The following is a 25,696-nucleotide window of genomic DNA, read 5'->3' on the forward strand; positions in this document are numbered from 1 at the left end:
TTAGTTCCATTTGATAAATGAGAAAACAGGTATATAATTTGTCCTTGGCCACACTGCTAGTAAGGAGCCCTGGTGGCAGAATGATGAGGTGCTCAGCTGCTAACCAAAAGTTCAGTGGTTTGAATCCACCAGCTGCTTCATGGAAGAAAGATGTGGCAGTCTCCTTCTGTAAAAATTTACAGCTTTGGAAACCCTATGAGACAGTTCTACTCTGTCCTACAAGGTTGCTGTGAATCAGAATCAACTCAGTGACAATGAGTTTTTGGGTACTGCTAGAAAGAAATGAAGATGGGACAGAACCTGCCCTAACTGACCCCACACCTTGCTTTTTGCTTCACCAAGAGTTCTCGGGCTCTGGTGTGTCCAGCAGGAGGCTTGTTACAAAGACAGATTCCTCAGCCTTAACTCTGAGAGATTCTCATGTAGTAGGTCTGCTATTATGGGCAGTCTATTAAAAAAAAAAAAATTTTTTTTTCTTTTTTTTAATGGATTACTGTTTGAGGAAGCTTGAATTATACTGTACACTGAGGCATATGGTGTAGTGTTTAAGCACAGAACTTCCAGATCCAAATTGCCTTGGTTCCAACTTGACTCTGCTCCTTACTAGCTTGGGCAAGTTACCTAACCCCAATTTCCTCATCTGCAAAATGGGGGATAATAACAGTATCTATTTCACAGGATTGTTTGAGGTTTGAAGTTTATACAATTTAAACATGTAAAATGCTTTAGAACAGGGCCTAGCATATAATAAGCACTATAAAAGTGCCCTCTGCCATTATTACAATGCTTTCCATGATATTGTCACTGCTATGTTTTTATTATTGTAGGTAGGAAGGGAGATAATGACTTGGCTGGTAGCCCTTCTCTCAAAAATCAGGTCAAGAAATATTTATCCGACCTCTTTAAAAAAAAAAAAAAAAATTTTTTTTTTTTTTGTTGTTAGGATGGGAGTCCCTGGGTAGCGCAAACAATTAAGTACTCATTTGACTACTAAGCAAAAGGTTGGCTGTATGAACTCCATCCAGAGGTGCCTCGAAAGAAAGTCCTGGCTGTCTGCTTCCTAAAGTTCACAGCCCTGAAAGCCCCATGGAGCACGGTTCTACTCGGCACACATGGAGTCGCCATGGGTCAGAATCGACTGGACAGCAGCCGGTTTTGTTTTTTGGTTTATTCTGTCTAGGAGGCCACACTGGATGCTCTGTGGATGAAAAGACAGAGGGTAAACATTTGACCTGAGATTTTAGAGAAGTAGCCCAGCAAAAGAATAATGTGACTTGTTCTTTGGCAGTATGTTGATAGGTTTTTGTTTTTTCTTCTATCGTTATACCGTTGTTGTATTTTTGGGCTCTGTGTTCTAAGCATGCCGTGCTTCTCTTTCCTGGAGTCAGGACTGAACCCATGGTTGACCTGTCTTGAAGATGGGCTCTGGTCCCTTCCAGAAGTCTACTGCAAGTTGGAGTGTGATGCTCCCCCTGTTGTCCCCAACGCCAACTTGCTCCTGCCTCACTGCCTGCAGGGCAACCATGATGTGGGTTCTGTCTGCAGATACGAATGCAAACCGGGCTACTACGTGGTAGAAAGTGCGGAGAGTAAAGTCAAGAAGTAAGTTGAACTGTTTTTCTGACCTTGCAGTCCTATCTACCCTCACACGTTGCTCCTGTTCCTTCCTTTGCAAATCCCAGAAACATAGCTGTAGAAATAATATTAAGACCTTCTGGGTGCTTTGTGGCTTGTTTCCTTGGTTTTTCTGTATAATCTCTCTTCATCTGCAAAGGTTTATTCCCCAGTCATGACAAGCAGGTGAACAGGTGTGCTTTCTGTAAAGATAGCCTCTCTTTACAGGAGATTCCTCAGTCTCACTTAGGTGCTTTAAAGAAAAGAAAAGAAAAAAAAACTTTCATAATAGTTGTTTTACTTCAAAGTAAGATGTTAGGAGCTTCACACATCTTGTAAATGTCACATAAATCCAGGCCTATGCTGGACATCCTCATCAGTACGCCTTGCAGACTCTGGGGTAAACTTCATGGTGTTGCCCCACGTTCAGACACATTATCTGTAGAATGCTGGAAAGTCTTCCTCTGCCTCAGTTTTCTCATCTGTAAGATGGGAACAATAATAATATCTCCCTCCAAGGGCTGATGTAGGGGCTAGATGAATTAATACATGTAAAACATATTCAATACAATTTAGCTGCAGCCTTTCTGCTTCCTCTTTCTGGACTTTGTTTCTGACAGGGATGCTGTGTGTACCCTCCTAGACCCAGAAACCAGGAGTGCCCTCTTCTGAAGCCTGCTGTGGCTTCTGAAACCACAAAGCTTTGCAACATAATTTAGAGAAAGGGCTTTGAAGAGACTCATGCTGGGATTCGCATCCCTGCCACCCTTTTATCAACTCTGTGGGTCTGTAAATTGATGATAATGCCCACATCAGAGTGTTGATTTGAGGAGTCAGTAAGATACGCATATCCATCCCGGTACCAGCTGTGTGCCAATTGTTCAATAAATGGTAGCTTTAAGAAAAAGAAGCCTCTCACATTCAGTAAAACCGGAACTCCAAGCCTGTTGCTATTGAGTTGATTCTGACTCATAGCTACCTTATAGGATAGAGTAGAACTGCTCCATACGGTTTCCAAGGAGCGGCTGGTAGATTTGAACTGCCAACCGTTTGCTTAGCATCCGAGCTCTTTACCACTGCACCACCAGGGCTCCTCACATTCAGTAAATAATATCTATTCTTCCCCTGCCATGAACTACGTAAAAAAAAAAAAAAAAAAAAAAACAGGAGTAAATCAAATTCATGTCTTATCCCAGGACTTAGTACAAAGCCTGACCATAGTAGGTTTATTCTTTTTTTTTTTTTTTTGAGCAAACAAAATGGCAGCCATGGTATTACTAAGGATGCCAGGGGATACAAACTTTGCTTGTAAGCTAGAATTCTCTAAGGAGGCAAAAGATCGGGAAACTGACTCTCTGGCTTATACTTGCCCCTCTGCTAATTGATCCCCAGACATCTTAATATGGGGCTGATAGAGCCAAGGTTTCCTCAGTCAGGGCCTTTACTCCGGAGAAAGCTGGGGCTCACACTTGGACAGGGAAGGGCAGGCCTCCTCCCACACTTTCCGTCCAAGGAAAGAGCAAGCTGACTAGAGCTTGAACAAAGAAAGCCCATGAAAAATTCACACGCTTTGGTTCGGTGGACCCTACGGAGTGTAGTAAACAGTTTCAGACAACTCAGAGCACATTTGCATGTGATTTTAACATGATCTAGGAGCCATTTGCATAGGCACCCAGTGACAGGTAACACCATGAGTGCTCAGGTAATCTCCAAGTAAAAATGTTATTACAGCTAGCCTGAAGGCGGCTATGTTTTTGCTTTCTTCACTCTCTTATTGCCTCCCTTTCCACTCACCGGCAGCCCACTCAGATATCTGCAGAACAGCGCAGTGAAGGACAGTTGAGGGTGATAGAAAAGATTCAGGGCCAGGAGATATTAAGGATAGGGAGATGATCAGAGATGATCACCAGCTTCCGGGCCCCACGCCTGAGTGTCGCGTTGGGAACAGCGAAGCTTTCGCCCAGAACTCTGGCGTTTCTGCCTCAGCCCTGTCCCTCCAAAGCCGGCCTCCCGCTCCCCAGGAAGGGGCACTCAAGGGCCATTCATCCACCCAGCTTTCCTGGCTGAGAAACTGGACACTTGCATCACAATGTCGGCATCAGTTCTGGCTTAAACATTTACACTCGCAAGCACCATGCTGAGAAGAGATTAAATTATTTACAGCACTGTGTAAACTGATTAAATCTTAGTCCACACCTGTTTACATAGCAGGCCGCTGACTGGTAATCAGAAGTTTGCACGTCGAGCGTAAATCACTGTCACTTCTTGCTCGTGTTTACCCAAGGAACTATGTCAGCCTCGTTATTCGCATGGCGGAGAGAGCCCAGCACTGTACAAATGGGGCCCTGAAGTTCTTTCTAGGACATACAGGCAGAGAAGAGAAGAAACTGAGAAAAGCAGGCAGGAAAATCAATCCAGATGGAGTGTTCAGTGTAGTGAGGGGAAAAAAAAAAAAAGGCCTCGTGGCTAGATTCATAACTTGTTTGCATGGCTCTGGTCAATATACTCTGTTATGCGTCTCAGTTTGGGCATCTATGATGTGGTGGTAGTAATTACTTCTATCCTACAGTCTTGTTTGGGGGCTGAAATCAGGGAATCCACTGAACGCATTTTATAAACTATGAAGTTCAGTGTAAATGCTAGATAATACTTTTCTTGCATTGTGGTAAATATATATGTAACAAAGCATATGAGCATTTCGACATTCTTCACATGTACCATTCTGTGACATTATGGTTGCACAGTGGTTAAGCGGTCAGCTGCTAACCAAAAAGTTGGCGATTCAAACCCACCCAGTGGCTCTTTGGGAGAAATGACCTGGTCATCTGCTCCTGTAAAGATTACAGTCTAGAAAACCCTATCGGACAGTTCTACTGTGTCGTGTTAGGTCAACAACATGTTTATCATGTTGCTTAACCATCACCGTTATCTGTTTCTAAATTTTGTCATCACTCTTAACAGAAGCTCAGTGTCCCCTAAGCAAAGAGTTCTCTTTTTCCCTCCTTCCCATCCAACCCTGATAGCCATAATAAACATGTCCTGATACATGCTATAACATGGATGAACCTTGAAAATATTATGCTGAGTACAATAAGTCACAAAAAGACAAGTGTTATATAATCTCACTCATAAGAAGTAGGAGCCCTGATGGTACAGTGGTTAAGAGCTCGGCTGCTAACCAAAAGGTCCACAGTTGGAATCCACCAGCCATCTGCTCCTTGGAAACCCTGTGGGGCAGCTCTACTCTGTCCTATAGGGTCGCTGTAAGTCGGAATTGACTCAACAGCAATGGAAAACCCTGGTTGCATAGTGGTTAAGAGCCACACGGCTGCTAACCAAAAGGTCGGCAGTTCAAATCCACCAAGTGCTCCTTGGAAACCCTATGGGGCAGTTCTATTCTGTCCTATAGGGTTGTTATGAGTCGGAATCGACTTGACAGGAATGGGTTATATATATACATATGAAACATCTAGAGTTAAAAAAAATTAAAAAAAACGTTGCTGTCGAGTCGATTCCAACTCATAGCAACCCTACAGGACAGAGTAGAACTGCCCCACAGGGTTTCCAAGGAGGGCTGGTGGATTTGAACTGCTGACCTTTTGGTTAGCACCTGTAGCACTTAACCACTATGCCATCAGGGTTTCCTAGAGTAGATAAGTTCATAGATATCTTCCATATGTATGCATCAAAGTATCTCATTTATCAATTAACTACAATTTCTCAGTTAGGTGCTGTTCAGTCAGCTCTGACTCATGGCAACCTTATGTATAACAGAATGAAAAGTTGCCTGGTCCTACACCATCTTCACAATTGTTGATATGCTTGAGCCTATTATTGTAGGTATTGTGTATTTTAAGTACCTACATCTTTTTTTTTTACATCTTCTAGGACAATATTACACAATATTCTGTTGTGATTTATAGGGTTTTTAATGGCTAATTTTCAGAAGTAGATGGCCAGGTCTTTCCTCCTAGTCTGTGTTAGTCTAGAATCTCCACTAAAACCTGTCTGTCCCCCCATGAGTGACCCTGTTGGTATTTGGAATACTGGTGGCATAGCTTCAAGCATCATAACAACACACAAGCCACCACAGTATGACAAATTGACAGCCAGGTGATGAATTACCCTTATTACACTTCCAAATTTCTGCCAATCTTTCTGTACTATCCATTCTCTCATCTTATACTGTGAAGCTTATGAAATTTAACATGCAGTTTTGTGATAAAATTACAAGTATAGTTATAATAGGTATCAAGTTAAATGTGAGAAGTTTTTTTTGTTTATTAAGAACTTTCTGGTTGGGTTTTAATTTCTGTAGCCTTTCAGAATTGTGAAGAATTTAAGATTTTGAGTTTAATTTGGACAATAAAAATGTAAAAATAAATTAAAATATATTAGGGTCATAGTGATATAAAATGTGGTACTCTATTAATTAAGACTCTCTGTTGTGACAAAACTTGACCCAAAATAGCATAAAGAAAACAGGCTGAGGGCAAGAGTACAAAGGAGGCCCACATATCTAAGTCTAAATACTTAAAAGTTATAAAACAAATTCTAAAACTCTTAAATAAAATTTGTTCTGACCCCCTAGCTGATAAATATGCCCTTTATGATAACCTAGAAGGCCAGGTTCAAATTTAGAATCCTAGATTGTTTGGAATATTCTACTCTGTAACTTTCTACCCTCCAGCTTCCTCCTATAGTAAAAGGGGTCTTACGTGTGCACATGTGGACATGTCACCCCTTACCCCAAACTCCGTGTATTTGCATGGAAAACAACTGTCCCTTATTCCTTGGACTTAGGGGTGTGTACACCAGTGGTGCAATTCGGCCTCAAGAGGAAAGACAGGCAAGAGGCCTGTGCAGGCCCTGGAAGTGGGTTTGGAGGATAGTTGGGCACGGAATTTCAGGTTTCTAGGTACCTGAAATGTAGTCTAGAAGGAGGCATGGACTGCAGGTGGTCACTTTCCGCTTGGTCCCTTGGATTCCTTTTCCCTTCTTAAGGCATGGGTTGGTGCTGCCCACTCTGAGTCTAGTCCCTGAGGACAGGGAAATACAATGACCTGACTTGCTTAGGTCTGGGTCAAGGACTCCCATCTTGGAGTCACAGGTGGAGTCAGCATCACTAAGCCCCATGTGTTCCCCAAAGGGAAATTGGGTAGGAGGATAGACAGATATTGGAGGACAAACAGAAAAATCAATGAAACAAAAATAAATACTCATAATATGGTACAGCCATGTGAAGAAATACCCTGCGTCCACTAAAGACATTTGGAAAAATATTAAAAAATAAGAAAATATTCATGCTGCAATGTTTAGTGGAAAAAAACCAAGATACTAATTGTTATAAATGATATAATCCTACTTTCTATATTAAAACTGTATTTGTACCACTCTTTTTCAATAACTGGAAAGAAATAACATTTCATATTAATAATCATAATCTCTGTTGTGTTAGGTGCCATCGAGTTGGTCCTGACTCACAGCGATTCTATGTACCACAGAATAAGACATTGCCAGTTCTTGCGCCACGCTCACTATTGTTGTTATGCTTGAGACTGTTGTTGTAGCCACTGTGTCAGTCCATCTTGTTGAAGGTCTTCCTCTTTACTGTTGACTCTGTACTTTTCCAAGCATGATGTCTTTCTCCAGGAACTGATTTCTCCTGATGACATGTCCCAAGTATGTAAGACACAGCCTCCCTATCCTTGCTTCTAAGGAGCGTTCTGATTGTACTTCTTCCAAGGCAGATTTGTTTGTCCTTTTGGCAGTCCATGGTATATTCAGTCTTCTTCTCCAATATATAATATACAATCTCTAGGTAGTAGGCTTTTAGATAATATAACATTTCTTTTTCTGCTTCTTTGTATTTTCTAAGTTTTTTTTCACTTTTCATAATTATATAAATGACTTAACATTTAAACATAAAATAACCAACTATGAACTGTAAAAGGTGGATTGTAGTAATTTGTATGGGGGTTGTTGTTGTTAGATGCCCTCGTGTCGGTTTCAACTCATCGTGACCCCATGTACGACAGAACGAAACATTGCCAGGTCCTGTGCCAATCCCACAATCATCACTATGCTTGAGCCCATTGTTGCAGCCACTGTGTCAGTCCATCTCGTTGAGGGTCTTTCTCTTCTTTGCTGACCCTCTGCTTTACCAAACAAGATGTCCGTCTCCAGGAACTAGTCCCTCCTGATGACGTGTCCAAAGTACTTGAGACAAACTCTCACCATCCTTTCTTCTAAGGAGCTCTCTGGCTGTACTTCTTCCAAGACAAATTGGTTCATTCTTCTGGCAGTCCACAGTATATTCAAGATTCTTTGTCAATGCCATAGTTCAAAGGTGTCAATTTTTCTTTGGTCTTACTTATTCATTGTCCAGCATTTGTATGAATATGAGGCAGTTGAAAACACCATGGCTTGGATCAGGCACACCTTAGTACTCAAAGTAACATCTTTGCTTTTTAACACTTTGAAAAGAGGTCTTTTGTGGCAGATTTGCCCAGCGTAATGGGTCATTTGATTTCTTGACTGCTGTTTCCATGGGCGTTGATTGTGGATCAAAGTAAAATGAGATCCTTGACAACCTCAATCTTTTCTCCGTTTATCATGATGTTGCTTATTGGTCCAGTTGTGAGGATTTTTATATTGAGTTGCAATCCATACTGAAGGCTGTAGTCTTTGATCTTCATCGATAAGTGCTTCTCAGATTATTTGCTAAGCATATGGATCGAATAGGTATGGTGAAATAATACAACCCCAATACACACTTTTCCTGACTTTAAGCCATGCAGTATCCCCTTGTTCTACTTGAACAACTGCCTCTTGGTCTATGGACAGGTTCCTCATGAGCACAATTAAGTGTTCTGGAATTCCCATTCTTTGCAATGTTATCCATAATTTGTTATGATCCACACAGTCGAATGCCTTTGCATAGTCAAGAAAACACAGGTAAACATCTTTCTGGTATTCTCTGCTTTTGAGCCAAGGTACATCTGACACCAGCATAACATCCTTCATTCCATATCTTCTTCTGAATCTAACTTGACATTCCTGTCAATGTACTGCTGAAAATGCTTTTGAATGATCTTTGGCAAAATTTTACTTGTATGTGGTATTAATTATATTGTTTGCTAATTTCCGCATTCTGTTGGATAACCTTTCTTTGGAATTGGCACATGTATGGATCTCTTCCAGGAGGTTGGCCAGGTAGCTGTCTTCCAAATTGCTTGTCATAAATGAGTGATCACCTCCAGCGCTGCATCTATTTAGTAAAATATCTCAATTGGTATCCTGTCAATTTCTGAAGCCTTGTTTTTCTCCATTCCCTTCAGTGCAGCTTGGACCTCCTCCTTCAGTACCATCAGTTCTTGATCATATGCTACCTCCTGAAATGGTTGAATGTCGACCACTTCTTTTCGGTACAGTGATCTGTTTATTCCTTCCATTTTTTTGATGCTTCCTACATTGTTCAGTATTTTGTCCATAGAATCCTTCAATATTGCAACTTGAGGCTTGAATTTTTTCCTCAAATCTTTCAGCTTGAGAAATAGCAAGTGTGTTCTTACCTTTAGGTTTTCTAACTCCAGGTCTTTGCATATTTCATTATAATACTTTGTCTTCTCGAGCCGCCCTTTGGAATCTTCTGTTCAGCTCTTTTACTTAATCATTTCTTCTCTTTGATGTTCACGAGCCAGTTTCAGAGTCTTTTTTGACATCCATTTTGGTCTTGCTTTCTTTCTTGTCTTTTTAATTACCTTTTGCTTTCTTCATTTTTGATGTACTTGATGTCACCCCACAACTCGTCTGGTCTTTAATCATTAGTGTTCAATGCATCAATGGGGGTAGAAATTAAAAAAAGAAAATTAGGCAGGTCTTTCTAAATAGTCAAACCAAGGAGATAAAAGCACTCCAAGATGGCAGTAAGAAGGGTAAGTGGCCTTTTCACTGGGCACATGAATCTTTTTATGTTTTGAAGACAAGTCCTGTTTCTCTTCAAGGCCATTTCAAACCTTTTATCCTCCAACCCTGCCACTTGTTCCCAGTCTTCCATTGTGTCACCTCACTCCCTAATCACAGAGCACTGCACAACTGTCTGCTCAAAGCGTGCAAGTGAATCTTTACCCCAAACATGCTCTCCCCATTCTTACTTTCTAAAATGAATTCCTATACCTTTCCTCTGGATCCCATCTCCCTTCTTGGGAATTTACCTCAATCTGTTTCCCTTTTCTTTCCCACATTAATAACCTATCTCTTCCTCTCTCCTGGCTACTGCCCTTTAATTGTGCTCAGGGCTCTCCCAGGTTGAAAATCAAACAAGTGTAGCCTTTTCTTGATTCCTCATTCCCCTACAATTGCCACTCTATCTTTTTCCCTCCCCTTTCATTAGGAAACTTCTTGAAAGAACTGTATGTACTCACTGTCTCCATCTCACCATCTTCTCTCTCTTTTATATTTTGTTATTCAAGTGTTTACTCCCATCTCTCCACTAAAGCTGACCCTGCCATGGCCCTCCCCATTGCTAAATGCAATGACTCTTCTTGGACCTCATCTTATGTGAGAATATTTGCTTTATGTTATAGTCACCCCACAGAAACAGGATGCGCTCCCCTCATACAAAATTTGGTTCGGATGTCAAAACTGATGATGTCACACACACAAATACATACCGAGAGAGTATGAAAAGATTTACTGCTCACCCAACAAGGCTTTCTGAAGAGAGCAGGAGAGGCTCTAAAGCTGGTATGAAAATGTCTTAAGAGACCAGAGAAAGGAGGGTGGGATGAAGATTACCGCATGTGAACTGGGGCTTGCCAATTTGAACTTCCTGCCAGCACCAAAAAAGGGAGCACCCAGGCTTTCTTAGAGGCTTGCCCAGATGTGGGAGAGTAATGGAACTTGAAAGCTTTCAGCAAACATCAAAAATGGAGTCAAGCTCTTTATTACACCATAGTTGACCAGACCCTCATTCTTGACACTTTTTTCCTTGATTCTGTGACATCTCATTTCCTGGTTTTCCTTCCCTTCTTCTCTGACTCTTTTCAATGACCTTGTCCTAGCTTTTTCCTCCTACCTGTTTCTTCAATGTTGGTGTTTCTCTGGGCTCTCTGTTCTCTATTGCCCAACACGCTCATCAAGAATGAAGCCCATTTACTCCAAAGCCTCAAATATAATCCACGTGCTGATGATTCCTAAATCCATACCTGCCACTCTAGACTTTTCCCTGATCCTCAATCCATTATGGCCAGCTGCTTATGGATATAGCCACTTGGATATTCCACCTGAATTTCAAGCCATAACTATACAAACAAAAAAAAAAATTATAATCCCTTTCAGCTCTGTATGTCCTCCTGTGTTCCATGTGGTTTCTTCAGCTGAAAGTCTGCATATCAACTTAAAACAACTTTTCTCTCCATCCCTGCTGCTGCATCTCTATAACACGCCACTGTCATCTTTTACTTGTGAGGTGATCTTTCTGATTCATCTTTCCCTCTTCAATACAGTCACCATATTGCAGCAAAAGTGATCATCAAAAACTCAACTCTAATTATAATAATTCCCCTACTTAAAAACCACTGAGAGACCAGTCTTTCTGCCATTTCATTTAAGAACAAAAACTAGCTCTCATGGTCTTACAAGATCTGGCTGGGCCTTGCTTATTTCTCCAGCCTCATCTTTCACTCTCTTCTTTGGGACACCATTTTCCTCCAACGGTTGTACGTACTACTTTCTGTACTGTAGGCTCTAAAGCTATTAAATGTATTTCTTCAGATATGCATGACTGGCATGCCTCAGGGCCTTCATACATGCTATTCCTTCTGCTCAGAGCTCTCCCCTACCTTTTGCTTGGCTAAGCCCACTTTGCTATTTTTAGCATAGGCATGATTTCATCCAGGAAATCCAAATCTCCCCAACAGTATGAGGTGTTCCTCCCATGGGCTCCCATTGCACATAGAGCTTCCCTGGTGACATCACTTATCTCACAGAGTTCAAATAGCCTGGTTACATGTCTAAATCATTAATAGACCATGAGTCTTTTGTTTAGTATCTTGTTCAAATGGTGGAGATCTCTATTTCGAGTTCTTTTAGAGTGGCAGAACACTATAAAAACATAGTGTGTGTTTTTCTTCTACCAGTTGTCTTGGTGACATAAAAGGGCTGGTCATTCTCCAAAAACTATTTTAATTCCATTTACTCAACAGATATTTAAGTTTGATTAACATACCACTGTACCAGTTAATGGAGTTCCGGGGTGGTGCTAATGGTTAACACCTTCTGCTGCTAACAGAAAGATTGGAGGTTCAACTACACCCAGAGGTACCTCTGAAGAAAGGTCTTATGATCTACTTCTGAAAAATTGCCATTGAAAACCCTATGGAGCACAGTCACGTGGGGTTGCCAAGAATCAGAGATGACTCAGCAGCAACTTGTACAAGTTAATACTAACAGAAAAACAGAGAATTCAAAAAACTCACCAGAACAAAGTTCTCACCCTTGACTGCACATTAGAATTACCTGGGGAAATTTGTAACCGCCTACTGTCCAGGTCACACCTTGAACCAATTATACCAGAATCTCCAGGGGTTGGATCCAGACATGAGTATTTTTTAAAACTCCCCAAGTCACTACAGTGTACACACAAGGTCACGAATCACTGGCCTCCTGGAACCTTTGTTCTTCTTAGAACAACATCAATCATAGAATTTTGAATTCCCTAAAGTATACAGAAGGAGCTCTGGTGGTACAACAGTTAAGCGCTTGGCCACTAACTGAAAGGTCGGTGGCTCAAACCCACCAGTGGCACCACAGATGAAAGGCCTGGCGATCTGCTCCTGTAAAGATTACAGCCTAGGAAACAGTATTGGGTAGTTCTACTCTGTCCTGTGGGGTAGCTATGAGTCAGAATCGACTCAAGGGTATGCAGTGAAACAACAACAAAGTACCTAGATTAGGCCCGTCTCTTTTCAAAGTTAGTGTAGCAGCGCTCTTGCGTGCCATATTTTTACGTGTCTTTGAGATTAATTTTTGAAGATAATAGAGAAAATACAAACAGAGTTGTATTGCCAAAGAACCTGTGAAGTTTATGTAGTATCAGGAGTTCTTTTCCAGTCACCTTTTGTAATGCACATGAACTCTCCTTCATGTCCTTTTCTTTATTCCTATCATGCTATTTACTTCCACATATGCATTACCATTAATCACCCCTCTGTGGTTTCATTAACCTGAATTCCTAGACAAGCTAGAATAAATGTGTTTGACTTATATTTCATCCAAAAAAAAAAAAAAAAAGAGAGAGAGACCATATTATATTCTCCCTTATCTTTCACTTCCGTGGTTATCTTTTTCTCATTAGGTGCTATCTTTATGTGTGAAGGTTAGGATAACCTCATTAGGGTCCATAATTAATTTAAATTCTAAATTATCCCAACCTTCTAACTTCACTTAGACAGTCTCTCCTTCTATAAGCTGTTCATCAAAATGCCATCTGAAAGGTGCTGTGGGAGCCAGAGCTTCACAAGAATAATTGCAAACAAAAAAAAAAAAAATTTTTTTTTTCTATCCTTTCTGAGGGTCTCCCATTCTATCAGCATTCCCAAAGTACATAAATCTATTTAAGTTGCATAAAAATAAATTTAGGTCATGACTGCAATAAATAAACCTCATGTTGTGACTATTTAATCTGTTGAACAAATGTTTGCTTGGTGAACCCCTCGAGCAGGGTCTTGTATGATCTTTCTCCTCCTGATTTTGGGAGAAGGGCCTGAGAAGGGCTGGGACCAGGTGGGGTGTACTGGGTCCATCTCTACACACACAGAAAGATCATGTGGTATTGCCAGGGGTAGAAGACCCAATAGGCAAGGTAAGCACAGTTCTTACCTTGCTTACCAGACCATCTGTAGTGAACAATTTCACATTTTTCACCACATCAAAGAATCTGCTTCTAGGTACTGCTGCCATCTGTCTCTCTCCCAACCCCACGATGGCTTCCTACAGGATCAAAGCCTCTTTTCAAATTTACAATCCCTGACACAAGCAGATGACCCAGTAAGTCCAGGTAAGCATAGGCTTACTTGTGCTTACTTACTAATCTGCAGTGAACAATGTGAAATTGTTGACTACAGATGATCTGGTAAACAAGGTAAGCACTATGCTTGTCTTGCTTATAAAAAAATCCACTCCTGGGTGTGGCAGAGTTAAAAAACATAAAGCCTGGGCTCTGTTCTATTGGGTTGGTGGTGGTGAGGATGGTGATGATAATGGTGGTTTGTCACTGTGTGCTATGTGTGCTAAACACTTTACATACATTATTCCATTTATTTCTCATGACAATAATACATTTTATTGTATGATATATATATGTTGTTGTTGTTAGGTGCACTTAAGTCGATTTTCAACTCATAGTGTTGCCACCTGACAGAATAGAACTGCCCCATAGGGTTTTCTAGGCTGTAATCTTTATGGGAGCAGATTGCTAGGTCTTTTCTCCTGTAAAGTGGCTGGGTGGGTTCGAACCACCAAATTTGCAGTTAACAGCTGAGTGTTTAACTGTTGCTTCACCAGAGCTCCTTATAATATATATAATAGTATAATGTAACATAATATATATAATTTTATTATTATATATCATAATTATAATATCCTATAATGTAACATAAAATATAATTATGATATAATAATAAATAGTATATTATTTGCCCATACGTCTGTCAGTTTGTCATACTGTGGGGGCTTGCGTGTTGCTGTGATGCTGGAAGCTATGCCACTGGTATTCAGATACCAGCAGGCCAGTTCCAAAAGAGGACGGGGAACCAGGGATGTCATTGCTGATGTTAGAAGGATCCTGGCTGAAAGCAGAGAACACCAGAAGGATGTTTACCTGTGTTTTCTTGACTATGCAAAGGCATTCAACTGTGTGGATCATAACAAATTATGGATAACATTGGGAAGAATGGGAATTCCAGAACACTTAATTGTGCTCATGAGGAACTTTTACATAGATCAAGAGGCAGTTGTTTGGACAGAACAAGGGGATACTGATTGGTTTAAAGTCAGGAAAGGTGTGCGTCAGGGTTGTATTCTTTCACCATACCTATTTAATCTGTATGTCGAGCAAATAATCTGAGAAGCTGGACTATATGAAGAAGAACGGGGCATCAAGATTGGAGGAAGACTCATTAACAACCTGCGTTATGCAGATGACACAACCTTGCTTGCTGAAAGTGAAGAGGACTTGAAACGCTTACTAATGAAGATCAAAGACCACAGCCTTCAGTATGGATTATACCTCAACATAAAGAAAACAAAAATCCTCACAACTGGACCAATGAGCAACATCACGATAAACAGAGAAAAGATTGAAGTTGTCAAAGATTTCATTTTACTTGGATCCACAATCAACAGCCATGGAAGCAGCAGTCAAGAAATCAAAAGATGTATTACATTGGGTAAATCTGCTGCAAAGGAACTCTTTAAAGTGTTGAAGAGCAAAGATGTCACCTTGAAGACTAAGGTGTGCCTGGCCCAAGCCATGGTATTTTCAGTTGCATCATATGCATGTGAAAGCCTGACAATGAATAAGGAAGACTGAGAAAGAATTGACACCTTTGAATTTTGGTATTGGCGAAGAATATTGAATATACCATGGACTGCCAAAAGAACCAACAAATCTATCTTAGAAGTACAACCAGAATGCTCCTTAGAAGCAAGGATGGCAAGACTGCATCTTACATACTTTGGACATGTTGTCAGGAGGGTTCAGTCCCTGAAGAAGAACATCATGCTTAGCAAAGTACAGGGTCAGCGGAAAAGAGGAAGACCCTCAACGAGGAGGATTGACACAGTGGCTGCAACAATGAGCTCAAGCATAACAACGATTGTGAGGATGGCTCAGGACCAGGCCATGTTTCGTTTTGTTGTGCATAGGGTCACTATGAGTTGGAACCAACTCGATGGCACCTAATGACAACAACATATTATTATTATTCCCTATTACAGATGAGGAAACTGAGACTCATTGTATAGCTAAGTGGCTTTCCCATGACTACTCAGCCAGTAACTGATGAAGTTGGGGTTAAAACCATCATAACTCCAAAGCCTGTGTTCTTGGCTAACAAGACTTTGATCTTGAGCAAACTACTTCATCTGTTTGGGCCTGTTTTTCTGCATCTGTAAAGCAACAGAGAGTCTTAGGTAACTTTCAACTGTAAAAGTGTATATTGTATTTCTATCTCAACGGAATCAATGAGAAAAGCCAACATTTTGATATACCATTGAGAAAAGTAATGCATAACAATTTAGTACCACTAGGGAGAAAAAAAAAAAAATCCATTGCCATCGAGTTGATTTCAACTCATAGTAACCCTATTAGACAGAGTAGAACTGCCCCATAGGGTTTCCAAGGAGCGGCTGGTGGATTCAAACTGTGGACCTTTAAAAAAAGCAGTGATGTAAACACAAATGCTACTCAGGTTTGATCTTAGTGGGCAGTACTTAATTAGGGTGATCTTAGGGCAATACTTGGAGAACTTCTAGCCAGGATAGACAGCTGTGGTTTTATTCTCTTCCTCTCAGTGGATTTTGATCAATTGCTCTCCATTGATACTGGATGACTGAATATAGGTATCTCTTCAAGACAGACTATTTGGAGAGTTTTCAAGATTTCTAAAATTGTGACTAAAGATTAGCACTTCTACTTAAAACTTCTCAAAGAATACAATTTAGTCAAATTGCTGGAAAGGGTTTCTTTAGTCAGAGATTTCTCTCCTAGCTTAAAGAAAACAAAACCAAACCTGTTGCTGTCTATTTGATTCCAACTCAGAAATACTATGGGACAGAATAGAATTTCCCCACAGGGATTCCAAGGCTGTAATATTTATGGAAGCAGGCTGCCACATCTTTCTGCTGTAGAGCGGCGAGTGGGTTTGACCCACCTACCTTTTGGTTAGCTGAGCACTTAACCGCTATACCACCAGGGCTCCTCCTCTCTTGGCTTACTGGTTAATAACACAGACTTTGGGGTTAATGAGATCTGAATTTGAATCCTAACTCTCCTATATATTAGCTCTTTGAACTTGAACAAGCTACTGATCTGTACTGAATATCATTATTTTTATATATAAAATGGAGCTAATAGGAGCACTTATAGATTTTTCTGTGAGGATTAAAAGAACTGAGCACAGTTCTTGGTTGTATTTAGCTTTAGGTGAACAAAGCTTCTGTTGTTTATCATCATCAGCATCAAGATCATCATCATCATCATCTGCAGCAAATGAATGTCCCTTGTAAAATCACTGTTGCTGCCTGGGGTACACTTCTAGCTATGTTTAACAGGGAACCTTCCTCTTTAACAAAAATAATATACTCAGCTACATTTTTATCAGTGGCTGTTGTCTCCCATGAACTGCCAGAAGAATGAACAAATCTGTCTTGGAAGAAGTACAGAAAGAATGTTCCTTAGAAGTGACAATGGTGAGACTTTGTCTTACATACTTTGGACATGTTATCAGAAGGAACTAGTCTCTGGAGAAGGACATCGTGGCTGGTAAAGTAGAGGGTCAGCAAAAAAGAGGAAGACCCTCAATGAGATGAATTGACACAGTGGCTACAGCAATGGGCTCAAGCACAGCAACAATTATGAGGATGGTGCAGGTCCAGGCAGTGTTTTGTTCTGTTGTATGTGGAGGCACTATGAGTCAGAACCAACTCAATGGCACCTAACAACAGCAACATTGTTAGTCTGTCTGTGGTTTGTCCATCTGTGGTTGGTCTCTATGCTCCAGAAAAACAACATAAAGACCAGGAAGACCAGGGCTGGCATTCAAGGTAGGAGGTACAGGCTCTCAATTCCCAAAGGGGGGAAAGTGCATTTCTTCTGCCCATGAAAGAAACACACCACAAAACAGAAAGTTCAATGAATTAAAAATGAAAAAAAAAAAAGCACTTTCCTCCCTCAATCAAAACCCTGTCTGCATGCTTCATCTCATCCCACCATCAACCTAGTGAGTTATCCACTCACTACAGTCACTTCAAGTAGACCATGAAAAGGAAAAAAGGTGGATGTGGGAAAAAAGAAATGGAAATGAAATGGTCAGCATAACAGAACTGGAAACACTTCAAAAATTAGGGTGGGCAAAAAAGACAGGCTGGTGTGGAGTTGAAGGGGAAGGGCGTGTCCTGGAGACATTACCTAGATGTTAAGGCTCTTTTGATCTTTTCAAACCATAGTTTGAACCTCCAAGGTAATATTCAAGTGCTTTTGTGCTGCCATAGGGAAGGAAAGAAAGACTTGGTTAACGAAACAGAAATGTGCGGTTTAGGTAGATGTTAGAATTCCTTAGGTTGTATCCTGGATTTATGATTTTATTTTATTTATTTATTTTTTAAATAATTTTTTATTGTGCTTTAAGTGAAAGTTTACAAATCAAGTCAGTCTCTCACACAAAAACCCATATACACCTTGCTACACACTCCCAATTACTCTCCCCCTAATGAGACAGCCCGCTCTCTCCCTCCACTCTCTCTTTTCATGTCCTTTTCGCCAGCTTCTAACCCCTCCACCCTCTCATCTCCCCTTCAGGCAGGAGATGCCAACCTAGTCTCAAGTGTCCACCTGATCCAAGAAGCTCACTCCTCACCAGCATCCCCTTCCAACCCATTGTCCAGTCCGATCCATGTCTGAAGAGTTTGCTTTGGGAATGGTTCCTGTCCTGGGGCAACAGAAGGTCTGGGGGCCATGACCACCAGGTCCTTCCAATCTCGGTCAGACCATTAAGTCTGGTCTTATGAGAATTTGGGGTCTGCATCCCACTGCTCTCCTGCTCCCTCAGGGGCTCTCTGTTGTGTTCCTTGTCAGGGCAGTCATCGGTTGTAGCCGGGCACTATCTAGTTCTTCTGGTCTCAGGATGATGTAGTCTCTGGTTTATGCAGCCCTTTCTGTCTCTTGGGCTCGTAATCACCTTGTGTCCTTGGTGTTCTTCGTTCTCCTTTGATCCAGGTGGGTTGAGACCAATTGATGCATCTTAGATGGCTGCTTGCTAGCATTTAAGACCCCAGACTCCACTCTTCAAAGTGGGATGCAGAATGTTTTCTTAATAGATTTTATTATGCCAATTGACTTAGATGTCCCCTGAAACCATGGTCCCCAGGCCCCTGCCCCTGCTACACTGGCCTTCGAAGCATTCAGTTTATTCAGGAAACTTCTTTGCTTTTGGTTTAGTCCAATTGTGCTGACCTTCCCTGTATTGTGTGCTGTCTTTCCCTTCACCTAAAGTAGTTCTTATCTAATTAGTGAATACCCCTCTTCCACCCACCCTCCCTCCCCCGTCTCGTAACCACAAAAGAATGTTTTCTTCTCAGTTTAAACTATTTCTCAAGTTCTTATAATAGTGGTCTTATACAATATTTGTCCTTTTGCAACTAATTTCACTCAGCATAACGCCTTCTAGTTTCCTGCATGTTATATAACGTTTCACAGGTTCCTCAATGTTCTTTATAGATGCATAGTATTCCATTGTGTGAATATACCATAATTTATTTATCCATTCATCTGTTGATGGGCACCTTGGTTGCTTCCATGTTTTTGCTGTTGTAAACAGTGCTGCAGTAAACATGGGTGTGCATATATCTGTTCGTGTAAAGGCTCTTATTTCTCTAGGATATATTCCAAGGAGTGGGACTGCTGGATCATATGGTAGTATGGTAGTTCTAACTTTTTAAGGAAGCACCAAATCAATTTCCAAAGTGGTTGTACCATTTGACATTCCCACCCGCAGTGTAGAAGTGTTCCAATCTCTCCACCATTTATTCTTTTGTGTTTTTTGGATTAATGCCAGCCTTGTTGGAGTGAGATGAAATCTTGTAGTTTTGATCTGCATTTCTCTAATGATCATGAACATTTCCCCATATATCTGTTAGCTACCTAAATGTCTTCTTTAGTGAAGTGTCTATTCATATCTTTTGCCAATTTTTTAATTGGCTTATTTGTCTTTTTGCAGTATCACGTAGATTTTAGAAATCAGGTGCTGCACAGAAATGTCATAGCTGAAAAATTTTTCCCAATCTGTAGGTAGTCATTTTACTCTTTTGGTGAAGTCTTTGGATGAGCATAGGTGTTTGATTTTTAGGAACTCCCAATTATCTAGTTTTTCTTCTACATTCTTTATAATGTTTTGTATACTGTTTATGCCATGTATTAGGGCTCCTAACATTGACCCTATTATTTTTTTCCATGATCTTTACCATTTTAGATTTTATATTTAGGTCTTTGATCCATTTTGAGTTAGTTTTTGTGCATGGAGTGAGGTATGGGTCTTCTTTCTTTTTTTTTTTTTTTTAACTTTTATTGAGCTTCAAGTGAACGTTTACAAATCAAGTCAAACTGTCACATGTAAGTTTATATACACCTTACTCTGTACTCCCACTTGCTCTCCCCCTAATGAGTCAACCCTTCCAGTCTCTTGTGACAATTTTGCCAGCTTCCAACTCTCTCTATCCTCCCACCCCCCCTCCAGACAGGAGACGCCAACACAGTCTCAAGTGTCCACCTGATACAAATAGCTCACTCTTCATCAGCATCTCTCTCCTGCCCACTGTCCAGTCCCTTTCATGTCTGATGAGTTGTCTTTGGGAATGGTTCCTGTCCTGGGCCAACAGAAGGTTTGGGGACCATGACCGCCAGGATTCCTCTAGTCTCAGTCAGACCATTAAGTATGGTCTTTTTGTGAGAATTTGGGGTCTGCATCCCACTGATCTCCTTCTCCCTCAGGGCTTCTCTGTTGTGCTCCCTGTCAGGGCAGCCATCGGTTGTGGCCGGGCTCCAACTAGTTCTTCTGGTCTCAGGATGATGTAGGTCTCTGGTTCATGTGGCCCTTTCTGTCTCTTGGGCTCTTAGTTATCGTGTGACCTTGGTGTTCTTCATTCTCCTTTGATCCAGGTGGGTTGAGACCAATTGATGCATCTTAGATGGCCGCTTGTTAGCATTTAAGACCCCAGATGCCACATTTCAAAGTGGGATCTTGTTTCATTTTTTTGCAGATGGATATCCAGTTATGCCAGCACCATTTGTTAAAAAAACTGTCTTTTCCCCATTTAACTGTTTTAGGGCCTTTGTCAAATATCAGCTGCTCATATGAGGATGGATTTACGTCTGGATTCTCAATTCTGTTCCATTGGTCCATGTATCTGTTGTTGTACCAGTACCAGGCTGTTTTGACTACTGTGGCGGTATAATAGGTCTTTTTGGATGTGTGCATTTATTGATATAAATTGGCCTCTGAGCACCGCTTTTGCTGTGTCCCAAAGGTTCTGATAGGAAGTGTTTTCATTCTCATTGGATTCTCTGAATTTCTTTATTCCATCCTTAATGTCTTCTATAATCCAGTCTTTTTTGAGCAGGGTATTATTGTTCAGTTTCCAAGTGTTTGATTTCTTTTCCCTGCTTTTCCTGTTATTGATTTCCACTTTTATGGCCTTATGGTCAGAGAAGATGCTTTGTAATATTTCAGTGTTTTGGATTCTGCTAAGGCTTGCTTTATTACCTAATATATGGTCTATTCTAGAGAATGTTCCGTGTGGACTAGAAAAGAAAGTATAGTTGGTTGCGGTTGGGTGGAGTGTTCTGTATATGTCTACGAGGTCAAGTTTGCTGATTGTGGCATTTAGATCTCCCGTGTCTTTATTGAGTTTCTTTCTGGATATCCTGTCCTTCTCCGAAAGTGGTGTGTTGAAGTCTCCTACTATTATTGTGGAGCTGTCTATCTCACTTTTCAATGCTGATAGAGTTTGTTTTATGTATCTTGCAGCCCCGTCATTGGGTGCATGAATATTTAATATGGTTATATTTTCTTGGTGTATTGTCCCTTTAATCATTATATAATGTGCTTCCTTATCCTTTCTGATGGATTTAACTTTAAAGTCTATTTTGTCAGAAATTAATATTGCCACTCTCACTCTTTTTTGATTGTTGTTCGCTTGATATATTTTTTTCCATTTTTTGAGTTTTAGTTTGTTTGTGTCTCTAAGTCTAAGGTGTGTCTCTTGTAGGCAGCATATAGATGGATCTTGTTTTTTAACCCATTCTGCCACTCTCTGTCTCTTTATTGGTGCATTTAGTCCATTTACATTCAGGGTAATTATGGATAGGTATGAATTTAGTGCTATCATTTTGATGTCTTTTTTTGTGTGTTGACAGCTTCTTTTTCCCACTTGATTTTATTTGCTGAGTAGATTTTCTTTATATATTGTGCTTTCCTCATATTTGTTGTTGATTTTGTTTCTGCTGAGTCTGTATTTTTCCCTTGTATTTTATTTTGATAAGTAGGATAGTTTGTATCCTTTGTGGTTACCTTATTATTTACCCTTATTTTTCTAAATTTATAACTACATTATATTTCTTTACATCACTGTATCTTCCTCTCTACCTGGAAGGTGTATGATTACATTTCTTAGTCCCTCTTTATTATCTTAATGTTGACTTCTTTTATAGAATAACATTGCCGTTACTTTGTGTTGGGCCTTTTTTTTTTTTTTGAGCTTGCTTTGTTTTTTCTTTTTTTGGATTTCCCTGTCTGGGCTGACTCCTGGTTGCTCTGCCCAGTGTTCTAGTCTTGGGTCAATGCCTGATATTATTGATTTTCTAACCAAACAACTCCCTTTAGTATTTCTTGTAGTTTGGTTTGGTTTTTATGAATTCCCTCAACTTGTGTTTATCTGCAAATGTCTTAATTTCACCTTCATATTTCAGACACAGTTTTGCTGGGTATATGATTCTTGGTAGGCAATTTTTTTCCTTCAGGTTTTAAATATGTCATCCCATTGCCTTCTTGCCTGCATGGTTTCTGCCGAGTAGTTCGAGCTTATTCTTATTGGCTCTCCCTTATAGGTGACTTTTCTTTTATCCCTCGCTGCTCTTATAATTGTCTCTTTATCTTTGGTTTTGGCAAGCTTGATTATATACGTCTTGGTGACTTTCTTTTAAGGTCTACCTTATGTGGAGTTTGATGAGCATCTTGGATAGATATCTTCTCATCTTTCACAGTATCAGGGAAGTTTTCTGCCAACAAATCCTCAACAATTTTCTCTGTATTTTCTGTTATCCCTCCCTATTCTTGTACTCCAATCACTCGTAGGTTATTTCTCTTGATAGAGTCCCACATGATTCTTAAGGTTTCTTCATTATTTTAAATTCTTTTATCTGATTTTCCTTCAAATATATTAGTTCCAAGTGATTTATCTTCGAATTCAGAAATTCTAACTTCTACTTGCTCAATTCTGCTCCTCTGACTTTCTGTTGAGTTATCTAATTCTGTAATTTTATTGTTAATAGTCTGGATTTCTGATTGCTGTCTGTCTATGGATTTTTCCAGCTTATTAAACTTTTCATTATGTTCCTGAATAATTTTTCTAATTTCTTCAGTTGCTTTATCTGTGTGTTCCTTGGCTTCTTCTATGTATTGCCTCATTTCCTTCCTGATGTCTTGAAGGGTTCTGTATATTAAACTTTTGTATTCTGCCTCTGGTAATTCCAGGAATGCACTTTCATCTAAAAGATCCCTGGATTCTTTTGTTCTGAGAGCCTGTTGAGGTGATCATGGCCTGTTTCTTTATGTGACTTGATATTAACTGTTGTCTCCGAGCCATCTATAAGTTATTGTATTGGTTTATGCTTGCTTACTGTGTCATAGCTGCTTGCTTTGTTTCGTTTTGGTATACCCCTATGGGTTGCTTGAGTGAGCTAGCTTGATTATTTTCGCCTTTGGATCTCTGGTGTCCCGTCCCCAGCTGGCTAAAGCTGTTATCGGGTATATCAGTCTAGGAATCCATTCAGTTTTCTTGTATGAATTCAGCTCAGGTTTCCAGGTAGCTGATATCAAGTGTGTGGTACAGGCTCTGTCCTACAGTCTTAGAGGGGCAGGGGTGATTGGCGTATATACCGGTATCTGATTGCGGCAGGGGGTCACCTTCTGAACAAGGCAGGAGGCTGAGAACTGTCCCCCAAGTGTCTCTGAGGAAAACGCGTCTCTGTTCCCTAGAGTGTGCTGGTGGGTGGGCTCTGCAGAGGGACCATGGGCACCCAAAGTTTTTGTTGTAAGGACTGGGAGGTACCAGTTACCCCTGGACCCCTGTCACGGGTGGCTGGGCAACCCAAGTGGAGCCACCAGTCCTTAGGTCCCTATTGTGGGTAGGTGAGGACCTTGTCTAACAGGCAAAGCAACGTCAAACATCAAACACCCACCTTTCCACCACACCGCTGAAATGGTTGGAGTTTGCCAACAAGGGCCTATTCTCCCAAAATAGGTCCACACAGGTCCATGCAGAAGGAAAGGTGCTCAAGGTCCACAGAGGCTTTATGCGTGGACAGGAGCCGCTTCTGTCCTGAGCTCCCCCAGTTAACGGAGCTAGGAAATTATCTTTTCCCCCCAGTTGCAAATTTTTTCCTTCCCCAAGCCTGGGAGGACGGCTCCAGGTGCTCACCAGGGTCTATCTGAGGCCTAGGGATGCAGCCACTGAAGCCGGGTTGCGGGGGGCAGGGGTGTGATAAAATATACGCAAGTACTTAACTTTTGCCGAGAGCGCCCTTCTCCTCAGGTTCCAGAGGTGTGAGTGAGCTGTGTGGCTGGTTGCTTCTCCCTGAGGAAACTGTGGCTGAACGCTAAGACCAGCCCACTGCCACCGCTCTGGGAATGGTGCCTGAGGGCTCCCTGCAATTCAGGTCCGGCAACTCCTCTCTGCTTCTGAACGGTGGTTTCCTCCCCCTGCCCCTCAGTTCGTTGTCTAAGCTTGCCTTTGATGCTCAGGGTTCCCAGCTTGTCACAAATATACTCCTTTCACTTGTTTTCTTGGGTCTTTGTTGTAATGAGGGCTCGACGGAAGAGTCTGCTATTCCGCCATCCTGGCTTCGCCTCCAGTATGCCGTAATTTTATTTTTAATTCAGTAAAATAATCTACCTAATTTTTAAGCTTTGTGTCATAACATTATGCATATACATACAAGAAAAGTTTCGAAACCTATACATATCTGTATACATGTGCTATCTATGGTTTACCAATTAAAGGGTACCCTACAACCTCTGGGTATATGCCTGCATCTGTGAGAAATAGGAATTTGTTTTCTTTCCATTGAGACCTTGTCTGGCTTTATAATTAGTGTTTATAGTAAATGCAATCAGAGTTTACCCTTGAAATCCTCAAGTCTCTTGCCATTGTAGGATGATGTTAACTTTAGGCTAATTTATTACAGTCTCTTTTGGAATCAGAGCCACAGATCCTCAGCTCCAAGCCTTGGCCACTTGAATATGCACCTGGGGGCAGGCCAGTTCGCTGCTGCAGGCCTTCACTTCAAACATGGCATTTGCTGACCTCATTAATTCCCCATGACCTTCCATTCTGAGCTACAGAGCATCATATTGTAAAACTGTTGATTTCTCTATGAATCAAGAGAAAATCATTCTCTATGAATCAAACAAATATGAGTCAGAATGTGATTGTTATCTATAAGCCAGTAGGACTTTCTTCACCCCACAACTTTTCTCCTTGATGCCCTTTCTTCTTTTCCCATTTCAGCACCCCACCCTCTATCTCAGACTCATGCTAACCCCTTTTTCAGCCTCGTGGGTGAATATTTTGGTTATCTTTGGGTCAAGTCAGGCCAAAGTGATTTATGAACTGCCCTCTGGAGGATTCTGGGTGGAAGAGAATTCTGAAAAATAAAGTAGAATGGGAAAGACTGCATAGTCTATTAACATCCAGCACTCCGTGTGTGTTCTTCTGTTTATAAATTATGAGAGAGAGAGAGACAGAAAATATGACTAAATAAAGCCTTTACCCATCAAAGTTAATAATTTCTGCTGTTTTTTGAGCATTTACTGTGTGCCATTCAAAAAAAATTTTTTTTTTTTTTTGTATTCATGTACTACATGCATGACGTTCACTAACTCAGAATCCTCTAATGACCCTGTGAGCAAGGTATTATTATCCCCATTTTCACACAGGAAAAGTGAGTACCAGAGAGGTTAAATAATTTATTCAGAGTCAGAGATTTATTAAGGGTCGTGGTTGGAGTTCTAATATTAGTCTCCTG

At 40.8% G+C, this 25,696-nt stretch overlaps 1 protein-coding gene across 1 annotated transcript in view; it reads left to right on the forward strand.

Moving 5' to 3' along the window:
• Positions 1 to 25,696, forward strand: part of PAPPA2 (pappalysin 2) — a 342,051-nt gene that overhangs the window by 237,349 nt on the left and 79,006 nt on the right. Inside the window, exon 17 of the mRNA XM_049868523.1 lies at positions 1,389 to 1,602. Within this exon, the coding sequence (XP_049724480.1) occupies positions 1,389 to 1,602 (214 nt within the window). The remainder of the gene's footprint in view (positions 1 to 1,388; positions 1,603 to 25,696) is intronic.

The sequence above is a fragment of the Elephas maximus genome, chromosome 24, assembly GCF_024166365.1.
Source record: "Elephas maximus indicus isolate mEleMax1 chromosome 24, mEleMax1 primary haplotype, whole genome shotgun sequence".
Lineage (NCBI taxonomy): Eukaryota > Metazoa > Chordata > Mammalia > Proboscidea > Elephantidae > Elephas > Elephas maximus.